This window comes from Helicoverpa armigera, chromosome 21 (assembly GCF_030705265.1).
Source record: "Helicoverpa armigera isolate CAAS_96S chromosome 21, ASM3070526v1, whole genome shotgun sequence".
NCBI lineage: Eukaryota > Metazoa > Arthropoda > Insecta > Lepidoptera > Noctuidae > Helicoverpa > Helicoverpa armigera.
Genome location: NC_087140.1, coordinates 1,677,773 through 1,700,802, shown reverse-complemented (window position 1 = coordinate 1,700,802; position 23,030 = coordinate 1,677,773). Strand labels below are relative to the sequence as shown.

Below are 23,030 nucleotides of genomic sequence, written 5' to 3'. Positions count from 1 at the left end.
GTAATATATTAAATACATATGTACAGTTTGGCATGCAGTAGACAGTACAACTAGAGCCTCGCGAGGCGCAGCGCCGCGCACAGCAGCAATAGCAACGCCTGCGCCGGTGACGTCAGCGTCGCTGAAGATGGCGATGACGAGAAGAAGTACGAGTTCTCTGGAAATTCACAAGTTTAGAAAACGTGAGAAAACACCTTATAACCTTTTTTCCGGATGGGAAATCATCAAATGACTCCTCCCGCAGTGAGGAAGCGTCAGACTTTTACTGACTAAAACCCATCATGTTCCATCGTAGGCCTTTTATGTACCAGGGCCGCGGTAACTCTTGTGAACAATCCCGCAGCAGCGGCAGGCCTTGAAAACAAAGTTTAACCTGCGCTTTGCATAGTGTCTTGTATAGTTAAGCCGCGCGGGTGCTTAATGCAGTTTTAGGCTTTGAGAAGTCATTGTCGTCAGAGCTTATTTCTTGGATTTTATTCTCACGTTATGTTATATGCCACAAAGGGATTAAAATGAAGTTTTAATTGTTTTAGAGAGCAGTAGCAATGAGAAAATTTCGCGCCTTTTCGTCGAGTGTTCCTAGTTGCCACAAAAGCATAGAAACATCCTCTTTTTCTGGGACATCACGCAATAAAAGACAACTCTCAAACAAAACAGAATCTCCCTTTCTGTGAAGGAGCTGTGGCAAAATTTAAATTTCATTTAAAAAAATATTTAATAGAAAACTGTTTTTATAATGTTCACGAATTTTTAAATAAGTAATCTAGTTTATGTAATGTAATGCCGTGTAATGCCGTGGGACGCCGGCTTAGAATTGCGCTCCCCCCAAATCATCCCGTGGGTGTCGTAAGAGGCGACTAAGGGACAAACCGGAGGTCGGGCAGCAGCGTCCTCCGCGTACTGCATACCCTCACTGCGATCGCCAACCCGCCTGCCAAGCGTGGCGATTATAGGCAATTACCCCAATGAGAAGCACAGAAACCAGGCCCCAGTCCCCGGCAGCTCCGCTATCCCTGGCGCGGGTAGCGGTCAAGGTAACGGCGGAGCAGGGGGTGCTAAGAATCTCCGGAAGAGATCCGGCTACCCACCCCCACGACGACTGGCCCTGGTAACACACAACATACGCACATTGAGGACTGACGAAAAGATCTGCGAGCTGGAAGAGGAGTTGAGCAAGTTACATTGGGACATCATAGGGTTATGCGAAGTCCGTAGAGAGGGAGAGGACACCGTAACCCTGAAGTCTGGTAACTTGCTCTACTACCGGGAGGGCGACCAAAAGTCCCAAGGTGGTGTCGGGTTTCTCGTTCACAAGTCCCTCGTAAACAACATAACAACCATCGACAGTGTGTCGAACAGGGTGATATACCTAATACTCAGAATATCCGAAAGATATTCGCTGAAGGTCATTCAGGTATACGCACCGACCTCACACTCCGATGATGAGGTGGAGACTATGTATGAGGACGTAAGTAGGGCCATACATAGTTCCAAAACCCACTTCACTGTTGTTATGGGGGATTTTAACGCTAGGTTGGGCAAGAAAAGCGGTGATGAGTTGAGAGTGGGGCAATTTGGATACGGGCAACGGAACCCTAGGGGACAGAGGCTGGCTGACTTTCTGGAGAAAGAGGAACTCTTCATGATGAACTCTTTCTTCCAGAAGCCGCCTCACAGGAAATGGACCTGGTTGAGTCCCGATGGTTTCACGAGAAACGAGATAGACTTCTTCATGACCGACAAGAGACGGATATTCAGTGATGTCTCTGTGATCAACAGGGTAAAAACCGGAAGCGATCACCGAATCGTAAGAGCCTCACTGAATATCAATGTTAAACTTGAAAGGTCCAGTCTGATGAAGTCTACGCTCCGACCTACTCGGTCCCATATTCAAAACCCGGAAAGCTTTCAACTCGAGCTCTCTAATCGCTTTGCTTGCCTCGAGAACTTAGTGTCAGTGGACGAGATCAACGACGGGCTAGTGGAAACTGTCCGCACGGTAGGGGCTAAGTTTTTTAGACCTTGCCGTAAAGATAGGCCTCATAAACTGACCGACCAAACCTTAAACCTCATGGCTGAACGACGCTTGCTACAGTTGCAGTCTTCCCACGACGCGAAGTCATATAGGCAGCTCAATAGACGAATATCCAAGTCCTTGCGACACGATCTGCGTCTCTTTAATACGAATCGTGTTAAAGAGACCATACAGCGAAACCAAGGCTCCAAAGTGTTCGCAAAGGACAAGTCTATTGGGCAAAGCCAGATGACTAAGCTGAAACGGGAGGATGGCAGCATAGCGTCGACCAAGGCAGAGGTTTTAGGCGAGATTGAGAGGTTCTATGGACAGTTATACACTTCGGTCGCAAAGCCCGTCAACAGCTTGGCAGGAGATCCAAGAGCCAAGCTGTCCCGACATTATACCGAAGATATCCCGGACATCAGTCTGTACGAGATTAGGATGGCCCTGAAGCAGCTTAAGAACAACAAGGCGCCGGGTGAGGACGGAATCACTTCAGAGCTTCTGAGAGCGGGTGGAACACCGGTACTTAAAGTCCTCCAGAAGCTCTTTAACTCCGTCCTGTCCGAGGGCAAAACGCCTGAAGCATGGAGCAGGGGTGGGGTGGTGTTGTTCTTCAAAAAAGGTGACAACTGCCTGTTGAAGAACTACAGACCCATCACACTTCTAAGCCATGTTTATAAGCTGTTTTCAAGGGTTATCACGAACCGTCTCGAACACAGGCTTGATGACTTCCAGCCTCCCGAACAAGCCGGTTTCCGAAGAGGCTTTAGTACCATAGACCACATCCATACGCTGCGGCAAGTTATACAGAAGACCGAGGGTATAACTTGCCATTATGCTTAGCGTTTGTGGACTATGAGAAAGCCTTCGATTCGGTGGAAACATGGGCGGTACTTGAGTCACTCCAGCGATGCCATATTGACTATCGGTACATCGAGGTGTTGAAGTGTTTGTATAATAACGCCACCATGTCGGTCCGGTCCGAGTACAGGAGCATAGCACGAAGCCGATTCCATTGAGAAGAGGCGTAAGACAGGGGACGTTATCTCCCGAAACTGTTTACCGCCGCAATGGAAGACGCCTTCAAGCTCCTGGAATGGCAAGGACTTGGCATCAACATCAACGGCGAATACATCACTCACCTTCGGTTTGCCGACGACATCGTAGTCATGGCAAAGTCGATGGAGGAACTCAGTATGATGCTCGAGGGCCTCGACCGAGTTTCACAACGGGTGGGCCTGAAAATGAACATGGACAAGACGAAAATTATGTCAAATGTCCATGTTCAGCCCACCCCAGTCTCTGTTGAAGCTCGGTACTCGAAGTTGTTGACTCATATATCTACCTAGGACAAGTAGTCCAATTAGGTAGGTCCAACTTCGAGAAAGAGGTCAACCGCCGAATCCAACTCGGCTGGGCAGCGTTCGGGAAACTACGCAATGTCTTTTCGTCCGACATACCTCAGTGCCTCAAGACGAAAGTCTTCAACCAATGTGTGTTACCAGTGATGACTTACGGCACCGAAACGTGGTCTCTCACTATCGGCCTCATCTCAAAGCTCAAAGTCGCTCAACGAGCTATGGAGAGGGCTATGCTCGGTGTTTCTCTACGTGATCGAATCCGAAACGAGGAGATCCGTAGACGAACCAAAGTGACCGATATAGCCCACCGGATTAGCAAGTTGAAGTGGCAATGGCAGGCCATATTGCTCGCAGAGCAGATGGCAGATGGGGCCGAAAAAGTGCTGGAGTGGAGACCACGGACTAGCAAGCGCAGCGTAGGACGTCCACCAACGAGGTGGACAGACGACCTTATAAAGGTCGCCGGAAGACGCTGGATGCAGGTCGCTTCCAACAGGTATCTGTGGAGATCAAAGGGGGAGGCCTATGTTCAGCAGTGGACGTCCTATGGCTGAGATGATGATGATGATGATGATGAATCTAGTTTATATCTTAGTTTAATTTACTTTTCATATTTTTAAAATTATTTTAGAAATGTAAGCATTATCTTTTATTTAACTTTTGTACGCCCTTGTGGGCAAAACATGCAAGAACTATGATTTTTTATGTAACACCCTGCTTTGCAAACCTGTTTTGTACTGCATACTCATGTTTTGGACAAATAAATAATCTTTATCTTTATCTTCAAAGTGGCGACCTGTTGATCTTCCTCCGTGGTGTAGCTTAGTCACCACAATGTGTTGTGACACGGTCACCAGGACTCCTGGCACAGTGCCAGCCTGTTGAATACTGTATTGTTTTGTTGTGGCAAGCGAGAGAGAACACATTACACTGTTGTTTTGTTTTCCCTAGTCTAGATTTTGTGGTTGGTGTCTTTGAGCTAAAGTTATGAACATCTTTAAAAGGTCGATCACGATGAATACCATAACACGCTTAATTTTTATTTAGTGGACATGTTTTCGATAGGTATCTATAGGTTTTTAATCATATACTAAAGTCGGAATAGTCGAAAATTCATCACGCGTGAAAATCTAAAGTTGAACATGAGATAAAATCATAAGGTAACAGAAATGTTCCTCTCATCTCATACAAAACAGAATTGATAGCTCAATAAATACTACATCCTGACTCTAGAAATACTCCATTAGAGCTTGTATTTATTGATTGTGAGCCGCGGGCTCGGTTATGTACCACCTCTGTGCTGCCTATGTACCCGGCGCACATAGGACTTAACATATCGACCGGTGAGTTCCCGCGCATGCGTCCCGCGCCCGTGCCAAGTGCACAAAGAGATGCACACAGCTGCAGGGAACTGTGGTGTATGTACGATGTTGCAGCGGCTGTGGGAAGCTGGGTGTGGTCACTCGCCAGCTTTCTAGAAAGTTCCACAGTTCCCCATGTGGAGTACCAGTGTTGGTGATTGAACGTGGACCATGACCTACGACAATGTGTCCTTTGTGAACACGTCTTGTGTGACTATAAGTGAAATAAGTTTTGGGATCGGTTTAATAGTTTCAAAATTACTAACAAATGATAAAGTTGTAAACATTAAATAACTGTTATTTTCAACATAATCTGATCAATTTTGCGAGTCTTTAAACCGACACTTTATTATTGACACAGAACATCTATTCAACGAATTTAAATAGGTAAATGATTAATAGGTAAGGAATAGGCTAAAGCTATAGGCGTCTCAAAACGTTCGTTCTAATAGCACAAACCATTTATGAATCAATTTTGACTACCAAAACATCATCATCGTTAGACTTTTTTATCATCCCACTGGTATTAAGGCCTTCTCTCAAGCAGAGAAGGATAAATATTAATAATGAGACTTGTGACTATAAATATATTCGAAGTAATCATTCATTAATACTTCAATGTACACAGTATTATTAGGATACTAGTCAGATATGAGAATGGCTGGGTTTATAATTATTCCCGCGACTAGCTCTATGTACCAGAGGCTGTTTGAGTCTCGTATATCGTATGTGCCGCGAGTCTGTGTGCGAAATTAATTAAATCCTTGCGCAAATATACTATGTATACTTGTAACATGGCCGGAGGCTGCAATATTGAAATTGGACGACATAATACCGTAGTAACTAGGTATTTATTAGTTTGAAGTTATGTGATAATACCAGATTGTAATACAGCCGTTCTATTAACATAAACTTGTTTTTTACTTTTGTATGCCTTCATTTAGGAAACAACTGGCGTACCTAAATTTTTAACGCCTACAAGTTTTGCAGAAGCAAACGTATCTACTAGCAATAACGATTCCAATTCGGCGCGTATTCCAGTTAGTAGCGTAGTTTCTGAAGAACAACAAAATAGTAAGTAGTAGCTTTGTACAGAACTGTGTTAGTTTAGTTGGACTTACTTTTGCTTTCATTGGGGTCGGTGGTGCCGCACGGCCGGTACGAGATGGTCTTCTTTCTCTTGGTGTTCACGTAGCCGGGGATGAAGATGCTGGGCGAGTCCAGCCGCCCTGACGCCAGCAGTCTGCAACAAACATGGTCTTCTGAACTATTCTTGTAAATAATTTGACCTAGCGGGATGAGGATCAACTTTTTTGACAGCCGTTATAAAATGACGATTCAAGCCTCAAATGGCGATAGCGATCACTATCGTGATACATCAGCAGATCATTTGGTGCATCGGGGCTGCAATATACAGTATATGTAGGCAGTACATACTTGGTGAAGTCTAGCTCGAGGCGGTTGGCGTGGGGCCCGGTGAAGTGCAGCAGCAGCTGGCCGCAGTGTATCGGCTACAGTATGTGTAGGCAGTACATACTTGGTGAAGTCTAGCTCGAGGCGGTTGGCGTGGGCCCGGTGAAGTGCAGCAGCAGCTGGCCGCAGTGTATCGGCTACAGTATGTGTAGGCAGTACATACTTGGTGAAGTCTAGCTCGAGGCGGTTGGCGTGGGGCCCGGTGAAGTGCAGCAGCAGCTGGACGCAGGTGCCGCCGTGCAGGGCGCGGGTTCGCCTGGCATCTACCGACATCATCCACTCCGGCACACCCAGCACACGACGCATGTCCTCCAGGAACATGCCGCTACACAACATAGTTACATTAGTTTGTGACGCATACAACGACTGGTATTGATATCAAGTGTTTTGAATGAGACGCAAAACTGGCACTTTGTAGTGTCCTACAGTAGTGGATTGTCAAGCACTGCAGTACGTTGAGTAGTTTCGCGCCCGAGGAGGTCAGCTTCTGGGCTAGAAAAGGTGCAGCTGTAGCGTGGCTGCGGCTTTTATGAAATGACTGTTTTTGCGCGCACTTACGATGATCGCATCGGCCACACGTTTATTGTGTGCTTAATGAATCCGAAATAAATTCTTGGGCCCTTTATTTATTTAAAAACATACATACTATCATTACAGTTTACAAACCAATTTGATAGAGATGTCCACAATAGCTACACATACAAAAATAATAAAATGTAACTTAAATCTAATACAAAACAAAACAACACGAGAAATCAAAATAATTATACCAAAATTATAAAAAAATTAACACTAAATAACACAATAAAATCTCCTAATAACTATAACTAATAATATTTAACAATACTATTGCTAATTCACTCAGATTGCACGAAAATAAATCTATTCTCTCATGCACTTCGTTTAATACCCGTATTGTGCGGGTGAAGGGTGCCTTCGCCAGCAGATTGGTTCTGGCTGCCGGCACTGCCAGCAGTGGCGGCCGCCGCCGTCTCCACACGTACCTGTCCGGCACGCACAGCTGCAGGTGCAGCACACCCGGGTTGTGCGCCAAACCTCGCAGGAGCTTCACCGCATATACCGCGATTTTGTTCGCTTTTGTCTTAATAAACGAATGTCCACTTTGTAGCATGTGAATTTGATTGACGAATATGGTGCAAAGTATGCTAGCTTGCCGTGCGGCCTGGCCACCTATTGCGGGGCACATAGACACACACCAGCTGATCTCAAACGTCAGATCATCAAATCCTCTAGAATCTATTATTAATTTACCGATAATACACATTACCTTAGATATATTCAGTTTTTCTCAATAAATACCAAAAAAGTTTAAATAATGACATGGTATACTTACAGCACGAATCGCGGCGGCTTCATAATATTGACGTACTTGATGATGTCCTTGTCGGGCTCGATGTTGGCGCAGGCGAAGCGCTCGGCGCTGCGCTCGGGGCCGAAGATCACGACGGAGCGGCCCAGCGCGCTCACTGTGCCCTCCAGCGGGAAGTTGCTGTCCATGAACATCTGACGCTCCGCGCCTATGTCTAGCGGGGACAAATTTATTTAATACACTTTGGAAGACTTATAGCTATATAAAAACAAAACTTCAGAGGGGTCAAGGGACACCCGGATGGAATGGAACGAAATTCCTTTCGATTAATTAGTGAGAGTGACAAACAGAGAGACGCCGCACAGCTTACAATAGCTTACTATAGCAAAAAGTGTCGTGACAAAGTTTTCGTAAGAATTTTTTCCGTCTAGCTCCCTTTCACAACGCGCAATAAGGAACTTCGTTCCAATAGAAAGAAGTCATAGACGACAGAGAACCAATGAATGAAATCCTCGCTTATAAATATTAATAACGTGTTAATAACGAGAGTACATAAGGAGAATACAAGTTACTAAAGTCAAAGTCAAGTCATTCGTAGGCCAAGGCCAAATACAAATAGTAACAAATAGTACCATTGCAACATAACAAAGTGATCGGAATGTGTATGAGTTGGTACTCACTGATGGTGCCGAGGCGGGCGGTCAGGTCGCCCACGTCACAGCGCAGCGGGTTGTCCGGACCGCACTCTTGCTGGTACAGGTCATGCTAACACACGAAAGTTTATATTTATAACAAGCTAGAAAATACTAGAGACACCAGTTTCATTATAAATGTGACTAACAAAACTTTATACTAATCTAGGATACATAGGAACTTACGAGTGTTTGAAACATACCGTGTTGCATTCCAAAACAAGGCTGGCTTTTCGAAAGATTAAACAAAAGTTATTATTTTTTTCAAGCACTCGACATAGAAAATAATTCTGCTCTGCATATAGGAGCATTTTTTTTTATATTGGGGCACCTTTTCACTCCCTGGTGGTTAGACCATGGTACGTTATTGATTCACTTGTGTTATGGGTGTTAACACAACTGATAAACTACATGTAGCTACATATATACATAGGTGTAAATATCTACATATTAAAACACCCAGACCACGGCCAACAAGTATGCTCATCATATAAATGTTGATCGAACCGGGAATTGAACCCAGGTCCTCAGGTTTGGTAGTCGAAGTCGTTAAATACTCGGTTATAGATATTATAGTCGGTGAATGAATAGTGCAGTTTGTGAAGCTAATATTCCTCACATTGAGCGGATCAGCCAGCTGCGTGAAGTAAGGGTTCCAGCGGTAGCCGCCGGCGACGCAGCGCGTGTTGGTCACCTTCACCGCCGCGTCCACGCCCACCGGGTTCACGAAGATCGCCCAGTTGTGGTTACGTGTCTGCGAGGAGACAAACAATAATGCTGAAGATTTTATTCAATACTAGCTTCCGCCCGAGGCGAGTTCGGTTATATCGCATTTCCAAGAGAATACTTCAAAAGTCCGGGATAAAAACTATCTTATGTTCTTTCTCAAGGTCAACTCTATTTCTGTACCAAATTTTATTAAAATCAGTTAGACGTGAAAGCGTAACAGACACAGACATACAGACAGAGTTACTTTCGCATTTATAATATTAGTAGGTATTAGTAGGTAAGTAGGGATTAGTAGGGATTATCTATATTTATCTTTATTTAGACATAATTATCATAATTATTTAATGAAAAGATTTTAATTTATCTTCAAAAATATTTACAATATATTGAAAAAGGTTAGTCTTGAGAAACTTGAGGGAGAACTTGAGGGCCGCCTAAAACTGTAGGAAAATTAAATAAAATATTTTTTTAGATATTACTCACGACATTAGTGTCCCTGAGCCCCGGGTGTCGCAGCTTGACCTCTATGATGGTGTCGCTAGCACTGCCGTCGTTGTGTATGAGCTGCGTGAGGCGGATGTACCCGCGCGCGAAGCCGCCGGGGTGGTGGAACGACGCGATGGCGCGGAGCTCGCGAGCCTCCGACGGACTGTAGCCGCGCTCGATAGACGAGCATGCCCAGCGACGGTTCTTCTGTAAGTCACAACTAAATGGTTACTTATTTCACATTAATCAATACATAGTGCCTGCTATTTCCCACCATTCCAGGGAAATTCTTCGTTATTGTCACCTTTACTATCAAGTTTGTCATCATCGTAATTGTCATTATGTTCACCATCGTCATGTATGTCATCTTCATTTTGAACATTATTGACAGTCAGAGAGTCTGATAACCAGCCTTAAGAAAGGGTATCATTGTACCCCGGGTGACTGAGTGGAAGAGATCAGGCGGGCAATCACTATGTAATATTTACCTACATTTAGTTCATTTGTTAAAGATAAGTTAACATGTGCAAGTGACAAGTGATAAAAGCATGCGGGTGGGTATTTTTAGTACATGCGCGAGTCGCTAGCTACTTGCACCGTTTAAATGCACCCAAAGCGAGCTACCCGCGTGCTACTGCTGAGCTCGAGCACATAGCTCGTGCCTACTGCCTGCGCAAGGAGCCCGACTCTCTACTTGCTCCAGATATTTAGCAGCTTGCGCACAGTCCTCACCTTCTTGTGCAGCACGAGTGACCTGCCCAGTATGCTGTGCGGGCCGTAGAGAGAGCTGCGTCTCGTTGTAGGCGGCCGTCAGCGACTGCGCCTCCACCAGCCCGTACTTGCCGCCCAGGTCGCCCAGCTCGTACTGGTCCGCCGTGCCTGAACCACACAAATAATAAATAAAACATAACACAATAAAAACATAAAACGTAAATATCGGTCCTTCTTATGATCTCTCCGGTGGTGTCGGATTGCCGTCTCATCGGGCGCAGAGAGTGCACCTGTGTCTAGATAAAGGCTTGTGTACCACAAAGTCATGCGCAGCTGGCTGATCTCCTTCTATGAGAACGGCCGCAGTGACCGACAATTGGCTAAGAAGCCATGTAGTCGTGAGATGCAGCTAAAGTTACGGGTTAGGATACAATATGTATGTAAATATGATGGAGGTATATAATAAATGAACAAAATAAGCTACCTTTGGTGGGCGGTGGGCTGAGGCTCTTGTTGACGTGGAAGGGGTTGAAGGTATCGTACAGGGTGGTCTTCTCGCACGGGAACTCCAGGTCCTTCTCCACCGGCACCTGCAATCAGCATACAATGGCGTCAAACAATTGCTACCAATATATCGTATGCAGGGTATACAGACGGTACTTTATTAAAAGGAAGCTAACGCTTAAACGCAGATAATTTTGTATCGCGAATTTTTTAATATTTCTTTTCAGCAAGGACATTGATAGATAGTAGATAAGTCGTCGAGTTCGAAATAAATTTTAGTTAATTTCCAAAAAAAAAATGTTTTCGTCTTTATCTAACGTTTTCCAATAAACCAGGTAGACTCTATGATTAATATGATTAAGGTGATATGAAAACTGCTGTAAGACATAGGCCCAGCACACACCGCTGGAAGCGCGGCGGAACGCATTTAAAGAAAACAATTTAATATTTTATAAAAATTAATTGACTTGACACGGACTGCAAAAGAATAAATTCGCATGAGCCGCTCGGGCGGCTTCAAGCTACCACAAGAATCCGGCGCGGTTCCTGTATGTGCTGGGCGATAGTTCGATGCTGACCGCATGTATCTTGTAGTTGTGAACATCTTGCAGGCCTTCTAGCGCCACGTGCACGTTGGCGACGTCGTACTCCGACTGCTGCGTCACCTCCAGCCGCCCGCGCGCCGCGCCGCCGAACCAGCCGCGCGCCACCGCCTTGCGACGCGGCAGCCCCGACACGCTGACACACCACACAAAACAATACTACATCGGGTCGGCATTAATTGCCACATCTGAGCGATAAAATCAATCAATCAATTTATTTCTTTCTCACCATCAAAATACATGAATTTGATAGATACAAGTTGCTTTAAACATAGAGACTGGTGTCTAAAGTAGATTAGTCCCGTACTACACCGAGACCAAGCTTACCCTCCGCCGAAACAAAAATCTTAAAACTATTGAGATCAAATTATGAGAAAAAATATCGAATATGTGTAGATGAATATTCGGATATCACTATGCGGTCGGCAGCCGAACCGCAAGAGTCAACTCATACCGTTCAGCTTTAAATGATGAATTTTACAAACCAAACAAGTATAATAAATTGTTCGATATATACTGCCGAACCTATAATGCCAACCCGCTTCACATCTCTTGGAATTTTAATACATACATATATTTAAAAAAAAAAACTGATTGTAATCTATCCAGATGAACGACTATTTTCGATCTTTTGAAGCACATACAGAAAACGCATTCTATATAAATGTAAATAGCAAAAGCATAAAAGAGCTATATTCTCACATGGAGCATGCCATCCTCTCGCCGCGGGCGACGGGCCCGTGGTCGTCGTAGATGACGAGCGACTTGCGCATGATGGAGAACTTGCCGGCCAGCGCCACCGCGCCGTCTGTGAACAGCCGCCGCGTCAGCCGGGCGGAGTCCCGCTTGCGGCCTGCCACCGCCAGCGTGCCGTGTCTGTGGGACGAGGACAATGGCATAATTAGAATTAACTTCCAGTTATAAGGATTGGCTTCCTATATGGAGAAGTTTGCGGTATAAAATCCCCAAGTCTGGGAGTGATAAATTAAGGTGTCATTCCCAACTGTTACTGCAGCAGACATTGTTGTCATCATTCCGTATCAAACTACATCACGCAGATTTGAGAACTGCCACTAGTTCCACAGTAGTTCATACAGTAGTTACCTGGTAGTGAAGTCTCCCAGCCTGCACAGCCCCTCCAGGCCGGGCCGGCAGTAGGACTCGGGATGCCTGGTGTCGATGTCCAGCGCATGCGGCTGGTACACCCTGCCGGCGCTGAGGCACCGCGCCGTCCAGTTGTAGTAGTCGGCGCCCGGCGCGTGCTCGTGCAGCGCCCAGCGGTGCCCCGCCGTGTTGTTCACCGTGGCGCCGTCCGCGTGCACCTGACACACAATACCACCATATAGTCACAACAGACTGCCTCGTTGGTCTAGTGGTCGCAAGCGCGGCTGCTGTGCTCGAGGTCTCGGGTTCGATTCCCGGGCCGAAATCGCTTTGTGGGTTTTTTAAAAAATTCACAAAGCAGTGTGGAAGTTGGTGATTAATTCACCCGTGCATCGGAGAGCACGTAAATGCGGGTCCTGCGCCTGATCTCTTTCAGGTCGTGTCGGATTGCCGTCCCATCGGGTTATGAGGGTGAAGGAATAGGGAGTGCACCTGTGTCTGCGCAAATGCTTGTGCACTATAATATGTCCTGCGCAGCCGGCTGATCTCCTTAAGTGAGAATAGCCGCCGTGGCCGAAATCGGCCGTGGACGCCATTATTATTGTCACAACTGACAAAAGTATCAAAACAAGATCTTAATCTTAGCATTATAACGCTACGCGTTACCGACATTGAAGGTTGAGTAAAATCGTAAGAATCAATTTAGACTTTGTTCACTAGAACCTATTGAACTCAAGGTGAGCCTACCCCACATAAGATCCATATCGAATAATCAAGAACTGTAACAGTCAATATAGTCTACATTTTATAAATTAATGTGTATTCCTAAGTGGAAACATATCATTATATGTAGTTTCCTTCATGTCCATAAGCAAGCATGCAGTCGCATTCAAGTTGTTAATCAGTCTCCAATACGCCAATACGTCTCTACTCCGTTTTGATTGAATTTTCTTTTGCGTAGTCCGAAGCGTTTCATTGCGTCCACAACGATATCCTTATACGCAAGTTACAATATTACGTCGTACAAAACGAAGTTTTAATGGTGATGGAATCATATTGACATCATAGGTTGCAATGTATAGCTATCTACGCTGCTCAGTCTTTAGTCCAGCCTGTTCAGTTAGGTGGGCCTCGGGGCTTGATACTTGGTCCGTTCTTAACAATTATTTACCATCTAAAAAACCTATGTATGTGATGAAGTGATATTTGCAGATAATATACGTTATCTCTCATTTTCATGAACAAGATTTATATAATATTCATTATATGTCAAAAATTTGTAATATCAATCAAAACAAATTTTGTCTGTACCTAAACAAAGTAAAGTCACTCACCAATCCTTCGACAATGATGGTGGTGTCCTCCCAGGGCCGGTCCTGCGGCTGGCGGAAGATGATGCGGCCCACCAGTGGGTAGCGGAAGATGACCTGGGCGGAAGACATCGGCGTCTGGTACTCCGTCTCCGCCTCATACTGCAGGATCGTGCCGCACACGTCCTGCTTCGGAGACCGTCTGCAAGTAAGCCGAGGAGTTTGTGAGATGACATGCTACAACTTAGTTTTTCGTTATGTACTCGGCCTCTTTAGACTGCCTCGTTGGTCTAGCTTTCGCAAGCGCGGGTACTGAGCACGAGGTCACAGCTTCGATTCCCGGGTTGGGCTTGCTTTGTGAATTTTAGAACCTTTCACAATGCTGCCCGTAGCCTGGAAGTTGGTTATTGATGCACCCGTGCATCGCAGAGTACGTTAATGTCGGTCCTGTGCCTGATCGTGTCCGGTCGTGTCGGATTGCCGTCCCATCGCGCTATTCAAGTGAGTGCACCTATAAATGCTTGTGCACTATTTTATGTTCTGCGCAGTTGGCTGATCTCCTTATATGAGAACAGCCGCCATGGGCGAAATTGGCCTTGGACGTATTACTTCGGGCCTGTAACGTACCTCTCGACGAGCAGCGCGCGATGCAGCACACTGCTGGCGCCGTGCAGCGGCAGGTACACGTCCCAGTAGGCGCCGCTGAGCTCGTGCGCCAGCCCGGCAGCAGGTAGCGGTGGTGCAGGTGTGTAACGTACCTCTCGACGAGCAGCGCGATGCAGCACACTGCTGGCGCCGTGCAGCGGCAGGTACACGTCCCAGTAGGCGCCGCTGAGCTCGTGCGCCAGCCCGGGCAGCAGGTAGCGGTGGTGCAGGTGTAACGTACCTCTCGACGAGCAGCGCGCGATGCAGCACACTGCTGGCGCCGTGCAGCGGCAGGTACACGTCCCAGTAGGCGCCGCTGAGCTCGTGCGCCAGCCCGGGCAGCAGGTAGCGGTGGTGCAGGTGTGTAACGTACCTCGACGAGCAGCGCGCGATGCAGCACACTGCTGGCGCCGTGCAGGCAGGTACATCGTCCCAGTAGGCGCCGCTGAGCTCGTGCGCCAGCCGGGCAGCAGGTAGCGGTGGTTCAGGTACTCCGTGCGGTCCTTGTGCTTGCCCAGCAGGTCGCCCACCGGGTACTGGTCCTGGGTACCCATGCCTGTAATTTGTGAGTGTAAGTCTAAGCCTAAGGTTGCGCGGTCCATTTTAACAAAGTTTTGACCAAGTACCTCCAAGAAAACATTATCGTTGCCATCAGTCCATAGGTGGGTAGGTAAACATTGGGAAAATACCTATCATAAAACATGTTAGTACTGCGTATCATATGGAAACAAACGATAATATTTCACATACTTACCATTTACAACTTAATCTCTTCATACGTAACATATTTAAACAACTGCGAATGACAACTTGCTCACTATGCTTTCAAAAAATGTACATCGAACAATGATAAAGTTCCTAGCATTCCTAATCACACTATACTATTCGTAGGATTGTCGCAGTGAGATCGAGTGGTTATTTTGGAAACAAATGTGTCGATGGTCGTCGGCGCGTCACATCGCCGCGGTAAACACGAGTGTTGGCTCCGCACCAGCTGTCCACGCGATCTTATACATTCTACTAACTATGACGAATCTCATATCATATCGTTTATTGCATTCCATAATGTATATTAGGTGAAAATATAAAAATCGATAGTCACAATTATGGACCCTGATGGGCACAGTAAAATAATTAGAAGAGAGGGAGGCGTTTAATGTTAGACAGTAGTAATATATTATTTACTCATTTCAAAACATATGTACCAACTAGAGGATGCAAAACTGCAAAAGTATCTTGAATAATATAAATAATGATACGTCCCAGTGTTGTTGTCGAGATGAAACAGGGCCAACATCTATAAATACTTCTACATGAATCACTTTCTAATTGTTTCCTGAAAGAGGCATCTTCTAAAGTTTCTAGTACAAATGTTCACAAGAATGTGTAATTGTGTATTCTCGCTAACTGAACTGGGGAACCTAGATACTATAATTAGCCGCGCGTCTGAAATAGAACATTCTTTACGTGTGAGCTTGTCTTGTCGATATAGATGCCTAATTTTCCGCTAGCGTATATCCTAATCCCATATTTACATAATAATTGTATCTACGCCTTTCTATTATTCTGTCAGTTTATTTTACTAAAATTGGCCACAAACAGTCAAGCTTGAACAGCCACAGACCTATTTGGATGATGTAGACACTTAGACACTGATAGAATTTTGAGCTGGCTTTTATCTTGATATGTGAAACCTTCATGATTTCATTCCAATCCTTCAGGAAACATGCAACATGGTATGTCTTAGAGTAGGTAGCTAAACACAAAAATGCCCCAAATTTAAACTCACCCGGCGGAGGCAGATTCGACAAATCAATGTTAGTAGGATTATAGATCCCTCCGGTAGTGTTGCATATAGAGGCGATATCGTCCCCCACGAGCCTCGGAGGCAGCTCCTGCACGCTGTACTGCAGCACGGAGCTCACGAAGCGCAGGTTGGACTCGTAGTCCTGGTCCGATGCGCCCAGCTGGAAGTTCGTCCACGTCGGGTCGAACGGCGAGCGCTGGGTGAAGTCCACTGAACCGCGGATGCCGTCCATGTTTATAAGGGCTCTGCAATTTTGGATTACTATTAAAACAACGAATAAGTAAACAAACAAAGTAACGAACTTCCATCCCCAATGTTACGAGAGGATAAAATAATGTCTTCATTGAATCAAACTACGTATTGAATTATCATACTCACTTAGTACTCTTGGCCTGCAAAGGCCTTAACTTGGCACACGCAAGGAAACTATCAGAATGTCTGTTGTCGTAGATAACGACGTAGAGACTCCGCCGCGTCACCTCCATGTCTCCGCGCAGCACGTTGATCACGTCATCCTTGAACAACGTCTTAGTCTTCTGGACGTTCGCGTCCGTCGCCACCTTGATCAGCCCCAGCCTGCTGTCCAGGTCCCCCACGCTCATCCCATCCCCACTGTTCTCGGGATCAAACACCAACTGAAGAACATTACAATTGTCCTCGTAGTTACCCTTGTCGGCATCAAAAATGTCCGTCACAAACAACTTCCACTTGTGTTCTGTAAACTGCACTTTTTCTGAAACGGCTTTGGTATGATATAAGTCTGCTTGGATATAGGAGTCTGATTCGTCAGACTCCTTGGCTGAAAGCCACCTAAAATGCAATGTCCCCGCTACTGGGGAGGTAAACCTAGCTATAGCATTTTTCTCATAAGTCTGGTCTGTTGATAGAATAGATGCACAAATGACTCTATCTCGTTCTGCTGTTTCAAATACTATGCTCTTGCCCCAGAGTCCGTCGGGACCTGTCAGAGTGTTCTTGCTTTCAAACTCAGCATGGTCCTTCCCCGGGATGATGAGGTAGCCTAACTCTTCGGTGAGATCAATGAGCTCCTTGCCCAGGTTAGCGTCGGAGCAGCGCGCGTCGGAGAGGTCGCGGTAGTCGACGGGGAACTCGTGCACGGTCCAGCGCCACACGCCGTCGGGGAACTGCAGCGTGGGCTTCAGGTTGGTGCGGATGCTGATCAGCGTGTCGTTCTTGTGCGAGAACTCCACCTCGCCGTGCAGCCCGTGCTGCGACAGGTACGCCCGGAGCACCAGACATTTTGATATTTCTGAAACAATCCGAATTATGGTTTACAGGAACACACTTAAACCTACGTGATTCAAAACATCCCAAAGAAACCATTTATCACCCTGCGTATAATCGACTTTATTTAACAAGCTTGAAGATTCATGGAAGTAGAAACTCGTGCCTTCTCGGCACTATAAACCGTCGTATTTTGTAAACATCATGAATGATGCAGAGACACCGCCGTACTACGTATTTACGTTACTTTCGATTGTGCGCCGCGTATTGTGATAATACCCAAAACATGAACGTGAGAAGCCCACAAAAATACACAAACCTCCGCAAAGGAAATCTGATTTGGTTGTTTGATTTCGTAAATATTTTTAACAGCTAAACTGGTTGTGCCTAATAGGATGATCCCAAGCCAATTGAGCGTGACCGGTATGCAAATTCAAAATAAGGATGTTAATAATAATTTCCACCGAGATGAGAAAGGTTTTATTCCGTCAGGGTGTTCCACCACCTCTCTAAAACTCTTGGGTATTCTCTTAACTATTATGAGTAAGTATATGAAGAATCCTGTAAATTTTTGTGGAATTAGTCTGGTAATTTTTTTTTTTTACTTTTGGACTCCAACATCTAGAACCTAAAGGTCCACCTAACCACTATTGTTTATTTGATAACATAACAGTACACAAACTTGGCGACATCGCCAGTCATATGTTACTTAACATTTAGCCCACACATTCCTATGTCCAGTTACGTGTGCTGTCTCCGAACGTGCTCGCCATCACAACTAGCTGAACTAGCACGCCGCCCGGCGTTGTCTGCGCCCTGAGACACTTCATGCTTTTGTTGTTAATGCACAGACAAAGATATCTTGCGCTTATTGGAAAGTTCATTTCGTAATGACTCAGTTGCAAATTGTTTGCTGGTTTTGTTAATGATTGTCACCTAATGCTTAAGAGGATTCCTTTACGTTGCGTTAAGTATGTTTTCTGTGTAACCTTATGTTATATCTAAGTTTACTATAAGTTATAATCTTATTTGTGACTCTAAATAGGATAGTCTAAGTACCTATTGCGAAACAATGATAAATAAGAAAGTTATCACATAACTAAAAAGTTACTTAATGCTAGTTCAATAGCAGTTATTCGTCAATCCCTACACTAACTTAAAAGTTAAATCAATATAAACTTCTACTGTAAGTACTTCCGTATCTATATTTATCCTAAACTTAAACATGACCAACAAAATAATAGAGAAATCGACTCAAAACCTGTCTGTCAGGATTGCTCAGTTAGGAAGTTCGAGCAGAGCTCGTGTCCAACTTACCAACACTTATCAACACTAAGTACACTAAACACAAGAACTTTGGTCTCACATGACTATACTCGTAACTCATTGTCACTGCACTAGTGTAGCTGCCTACACCGACTTCGCACAACGCGTCATGCCACCGGTTTCTCTCGCCGAGTGAAAGGCACTGCCTCACTTCAAACATTCAAGTATAACTTAACGAACGAGACAGATACATGTAAGAGAGAAGCAGAATGTTAAGGTCGTATGGAAGGAAATGACAAGACGTCATGCAATGATGAAGTTTTCGCGGTAAAACGGAGGAAATGCGCGGATTCTTTGCCGTAGTCCGGAAACATGCAATCCTTGATGGCATTGTTGTTATGCTCTTCCAAGTAAAACTTAAGAGAAAACAGTTGATAGCATAAAGGCCAAGAGAGGAAAAAACAGAAGGACGGACGGACAAAGTCGAAGTCTAAGTAACAGGGTCCTTTAATACCCTTGGTGTACAGAAAATAGGAAGATCAATATTTTCGTTGCTTTAATAACAAAAATAAAGTCTTGACTAAATAAGTAGTCGCACATACTTCTCCGCTAGGCGTTACACCTCAGTGTATGAGAGATAAATGTTAGCTAACATGACCCCCAGTTTACAATGTCAACACACAGAGTGTTATTTGGATATTACTTAACAACTATGACATGCGTTAAGTACACGCAACTAGTAATAAAGTACAGATAGTCTAAAGCCTGAGGCAGACCAAAGGCTTGTTTCCATCCGACTGCAAAAACTAGTTCTCTTGGGACACGAGAAGAACCGCGAGGAAAAGCTATCAAGATTATGGAACAACTTACTGCTGCCTACTTGAATTATGTCATCATTAGAATTAATGAGGTTTCATTAAATTCGCGATTACAGCTATTACCGGCTAAAATTCCTCCAAACATAAGTATCGCTTGGAAGCCAAGAAATTGTAAATTCGGTTAACGGCCAACATAAATCGCAAATACTCTCAATGTCAAAGTTAATTTAGTTCTGCATCTGTTTCTACATCTAAATTATATTAATTTGGATGTCTCACATTAATTTCTGAAGTCTTGCTTCTTACAATCCGAAGCATCCAAGATGAACTTATTTTAGTTAGGTCTTTGTAACTAAGTCTTCGATCACAGTTCTCGAACACAAGAAGAGTCAATAAAATGAAGAGCCTATTGTTATGGGCACATCTTATTAAAGTGTAACCGCTTTTAATATCAAACAATTATTAAAACATGAATGTTGCCTGTGGTATGTGACGATTGACCATAATAGCCGGATACATATATGTACCAGCTTTATGTGTTTCAAATCGCTCATAAATCTGTTGCTCTTCGATTTTACACAAATAAATTGAAATATTTCTGTACGTAACGTCGACGGCGCGGGCGTGCCAATTATGTATTCCCAACTGTTGCGAAATCGTAAATAAATACTCCAACACTCCCTTCAATAGTAAGCACTAGCACTCCTAACAACGCATGGTTATCCGAATGGAAAACTTATAGAGAAAGCATGTGCCCGTAAATTTAGCCACTGCACCTTTTTATCGTCTCTTAGGACCGTATCTTGTAATTATAAAAATTATAACACAATTCGAATATGAATATCGAATTATGATAATGTAAAATCCTCGTGTTTAAAGCTATCTGAAGCTAAAAACAAACGTTACGCATCCATAGAGACGAGCATCGAACGTAGAACCGAAAAAGGCTTAGATACTGACTGATCCGCACCGACACATGGAAAGAGGAATATCTCACTTGGCAAATGAAGGCCACCACGTCAATAGATGTTAGATATCTATTTTTAGATATTGAGAAAAAGATTTCGTCAAAGGGAGTACGAAAAAGTCATTACCTTAATAAATAGTATAGGTTATTTCATTACATTTGATAGCCCGTAGTTTTCCACAGGCTCAAGAAGTAAGCACTAGATAGATTCTTTAGTTTTTACTAGTCGGTTAACAACAGAGGCGGATCTATCCCATACTGCAGAAAACTCACATACGTTCATATTCATTCAGTAGTAGTCAAGGTACAAGAGGAGTACCTAAGGGAGAATATCATAAAGTAAATAACCACTAGAGAGCGCACTCGCCAATTTCTTCTAAGAACACGACTCACCACTGCGGGCAGGGGGGGGCGACATAATCCGCGGCTACTATTGGTCAGTTCACGGTCGCTACTAAAGGATCGTACTGATCGTAGCCTTATAGTACGCAAAATCACTAACTTTGGCGAGCGTCGGGGCACTGTATGCGCAGTCAAGTGGTTTTATAGTCTTTGGAGAATATAGAGAGAGTGCTATTGGACTATATGGGGGAGTACATAAAAAGACGAAATAAGTGAAATATCAAAAGTAAATTAGGGTGCTGGGATCCGCCACTCATTGAATATGGTTCACCTCACCACACGTTTGTTACATCAGCAATATATTTCGGAACGGACAGCAACAACAAGTCATGTATTACCGAATATCTACAAAGATAAGCTCATGCAGACTTTTATACTTAAGACTATATTCACTCTCAGTAAGTACCACCAGGGAAGAATAGAATCTGATCCTATCGGAATTAATAGTCTCGATTTCAACAATATATTGATGCATTCACCGCCAGAAAATCATGCGTTGTCTTAATGTTTAGGATGGAAAGAAAACATAATATTATGCACAAAATAGACGGCCTTCGTTCTACGATTTGTATCACGTTCATAGTGATTCTGATCAAAAGCTCACGTAGACACACACAGTCGAGCCAGCAGGATTACGGAGAAGTACAGTGAAGTCTCTTTCAATGCGGAGAAATCATTAATTGTTCCAAAAAGTCTGCCGATATCCTGTGACCATCGAATCGAAGCCTAGAACTGAAAAGGCAATCGATGGTTGGGTTTTGGTTATATAATATTTATATTGATCTCTCATACTCAAACAAATGATTGTACCTACGTGAAGTGAATGCATCCATATATGCAAAACCTCAGGATGTTAATAGTTGTCCTAACTATATATTATGTCAAAAGAAAGTTGCAGTCTAGCTTATATATTTCTTTACATAATTTGCTTACGGACTGTACTTTTGCTTCATAGAAACTTCTAACGTCTACCATCCGTGAGCAAAATGAATTGTGTTGGTTTAATAGTAACCGAGCAATAATCGGCACTGCCACAGAGACGAGTTTCCTCATCAGCTGATCTTCATCGAGTATGCTGTAAAGTGGAATTTCTGCCGTATCTCTCGCAAGTCCAGATGAAATAATTCGAATGTGTGACGTAAGTGCGCCCGCGCCGCGCCGCGCAGCTATTCCTGGCGCAGGCTGAGTCACGCGCTGAAATAAGGTCATTGTAATCCACACCGATAGGATCGCCGTTCGATTCCCGGCTCGCGTGATGTGTACATGCATTTTCATACCTACATTTTTAGAATGAGCCAGAAGATTGAAATACAAATTATTACAGATTTCTATATTGGCTATGTGCGCGACGGTGGCGACGCGTAGCGTTTGCAACATTTGCGGAAGCTGTCAAATAATAACCATGTAAACATTATAATTTTCTTTGAAAATATAAGTAAAAATATAATTAAAATAGTATTTTTGACATTATTTAAGTGCAATTTATTCAATAGTTTTACTGTAAAATGAATATATAATAATAAAAACCGGGTTTGAAACATCCGCATTTGTTTCCAATTTCTGCCATGTTGTGCGCTGCGGTCGTTATCTGCCCGCCTCTACTCGTTTGCACATAGCCAATAGGAAAAATGGTTGGCGCTCACTGAGCGAGTCTACACTCAGTTCAACAGTGGACGGCAATACGCCGATATGATGATGATCCATGCTTAATATAATAATAAACCTTCCTTATTATATTAAGCATGTGTTAAAGTTGTGTTAAAGCCTGTACTACTCTAAACATAGATATCTTCAGTATCTAGAAATATGAACGATAAGGAACAATTTTGCAGACATTAATCTTATTTGTTAAATTACCACACGATGTTAATCGGCAGTCAAATCCATTTGCAACGTGAAATTCATTAAAAATCTAATTAATGAAGTGATGTGAGTGCAATCTGGAGTTATGATCTCCCCGCGCTAGCACCTCAGCGCGCTCGTTACCGACAAATGTACGACATAATTTTATGATTAGTGTTTTTAAAGTATATCTCAACATTGCTGGAATGAACACATAAATTGTCACTAGTATTACGAGAGCCGCATCCAGTTTTATTTTGCAAACAATCTTGTGCTATTGACAAAAATGTGAAACATGTCCATTTCGCATCTATGTATGTGCATAATTTTGAAGATAAATATTATGATTCTATGC

The 23,030-nt window shown here is 44.0% G+C and overlaps 1 protein-coding gene across 1 annotated transcript; it reads right to left on the bottom strand.

Annotated features, from left to right (window-relative positions):
• LOC110380795 (uncharacterized) lies at positions 1-18,955 on the bottom strand. The gene is given in 19 exon segments (XM_064040091.1): positions 1-157; positions 5,864-5,985; positions 6,379-6,540; positions 7,570-7,759; positions 8,226-8,310; positions 8,857-8,991; positions 9,450-9,659; positions 10,185-10,236; positions 10,238-10,331; positions 10,648-10,753; positions 11,246-11,405; positions 11,972-12,145; positions 12,374-12,591; positions 13,708-13,885; positions 14,311-14,407; positions 14,795-14,884; positions 16,118-16,380; positions 16,514-17,405; positions 18,698-18,955. Coding segments are annotated over 19 exon segments (3,504 nt in total). The 5' UTR covers positions 18,867-18,955; the 3' UTR covers positions 1-50.
• Positions 18,956-23,030: the final 4,075 nt, after the last annotated feature.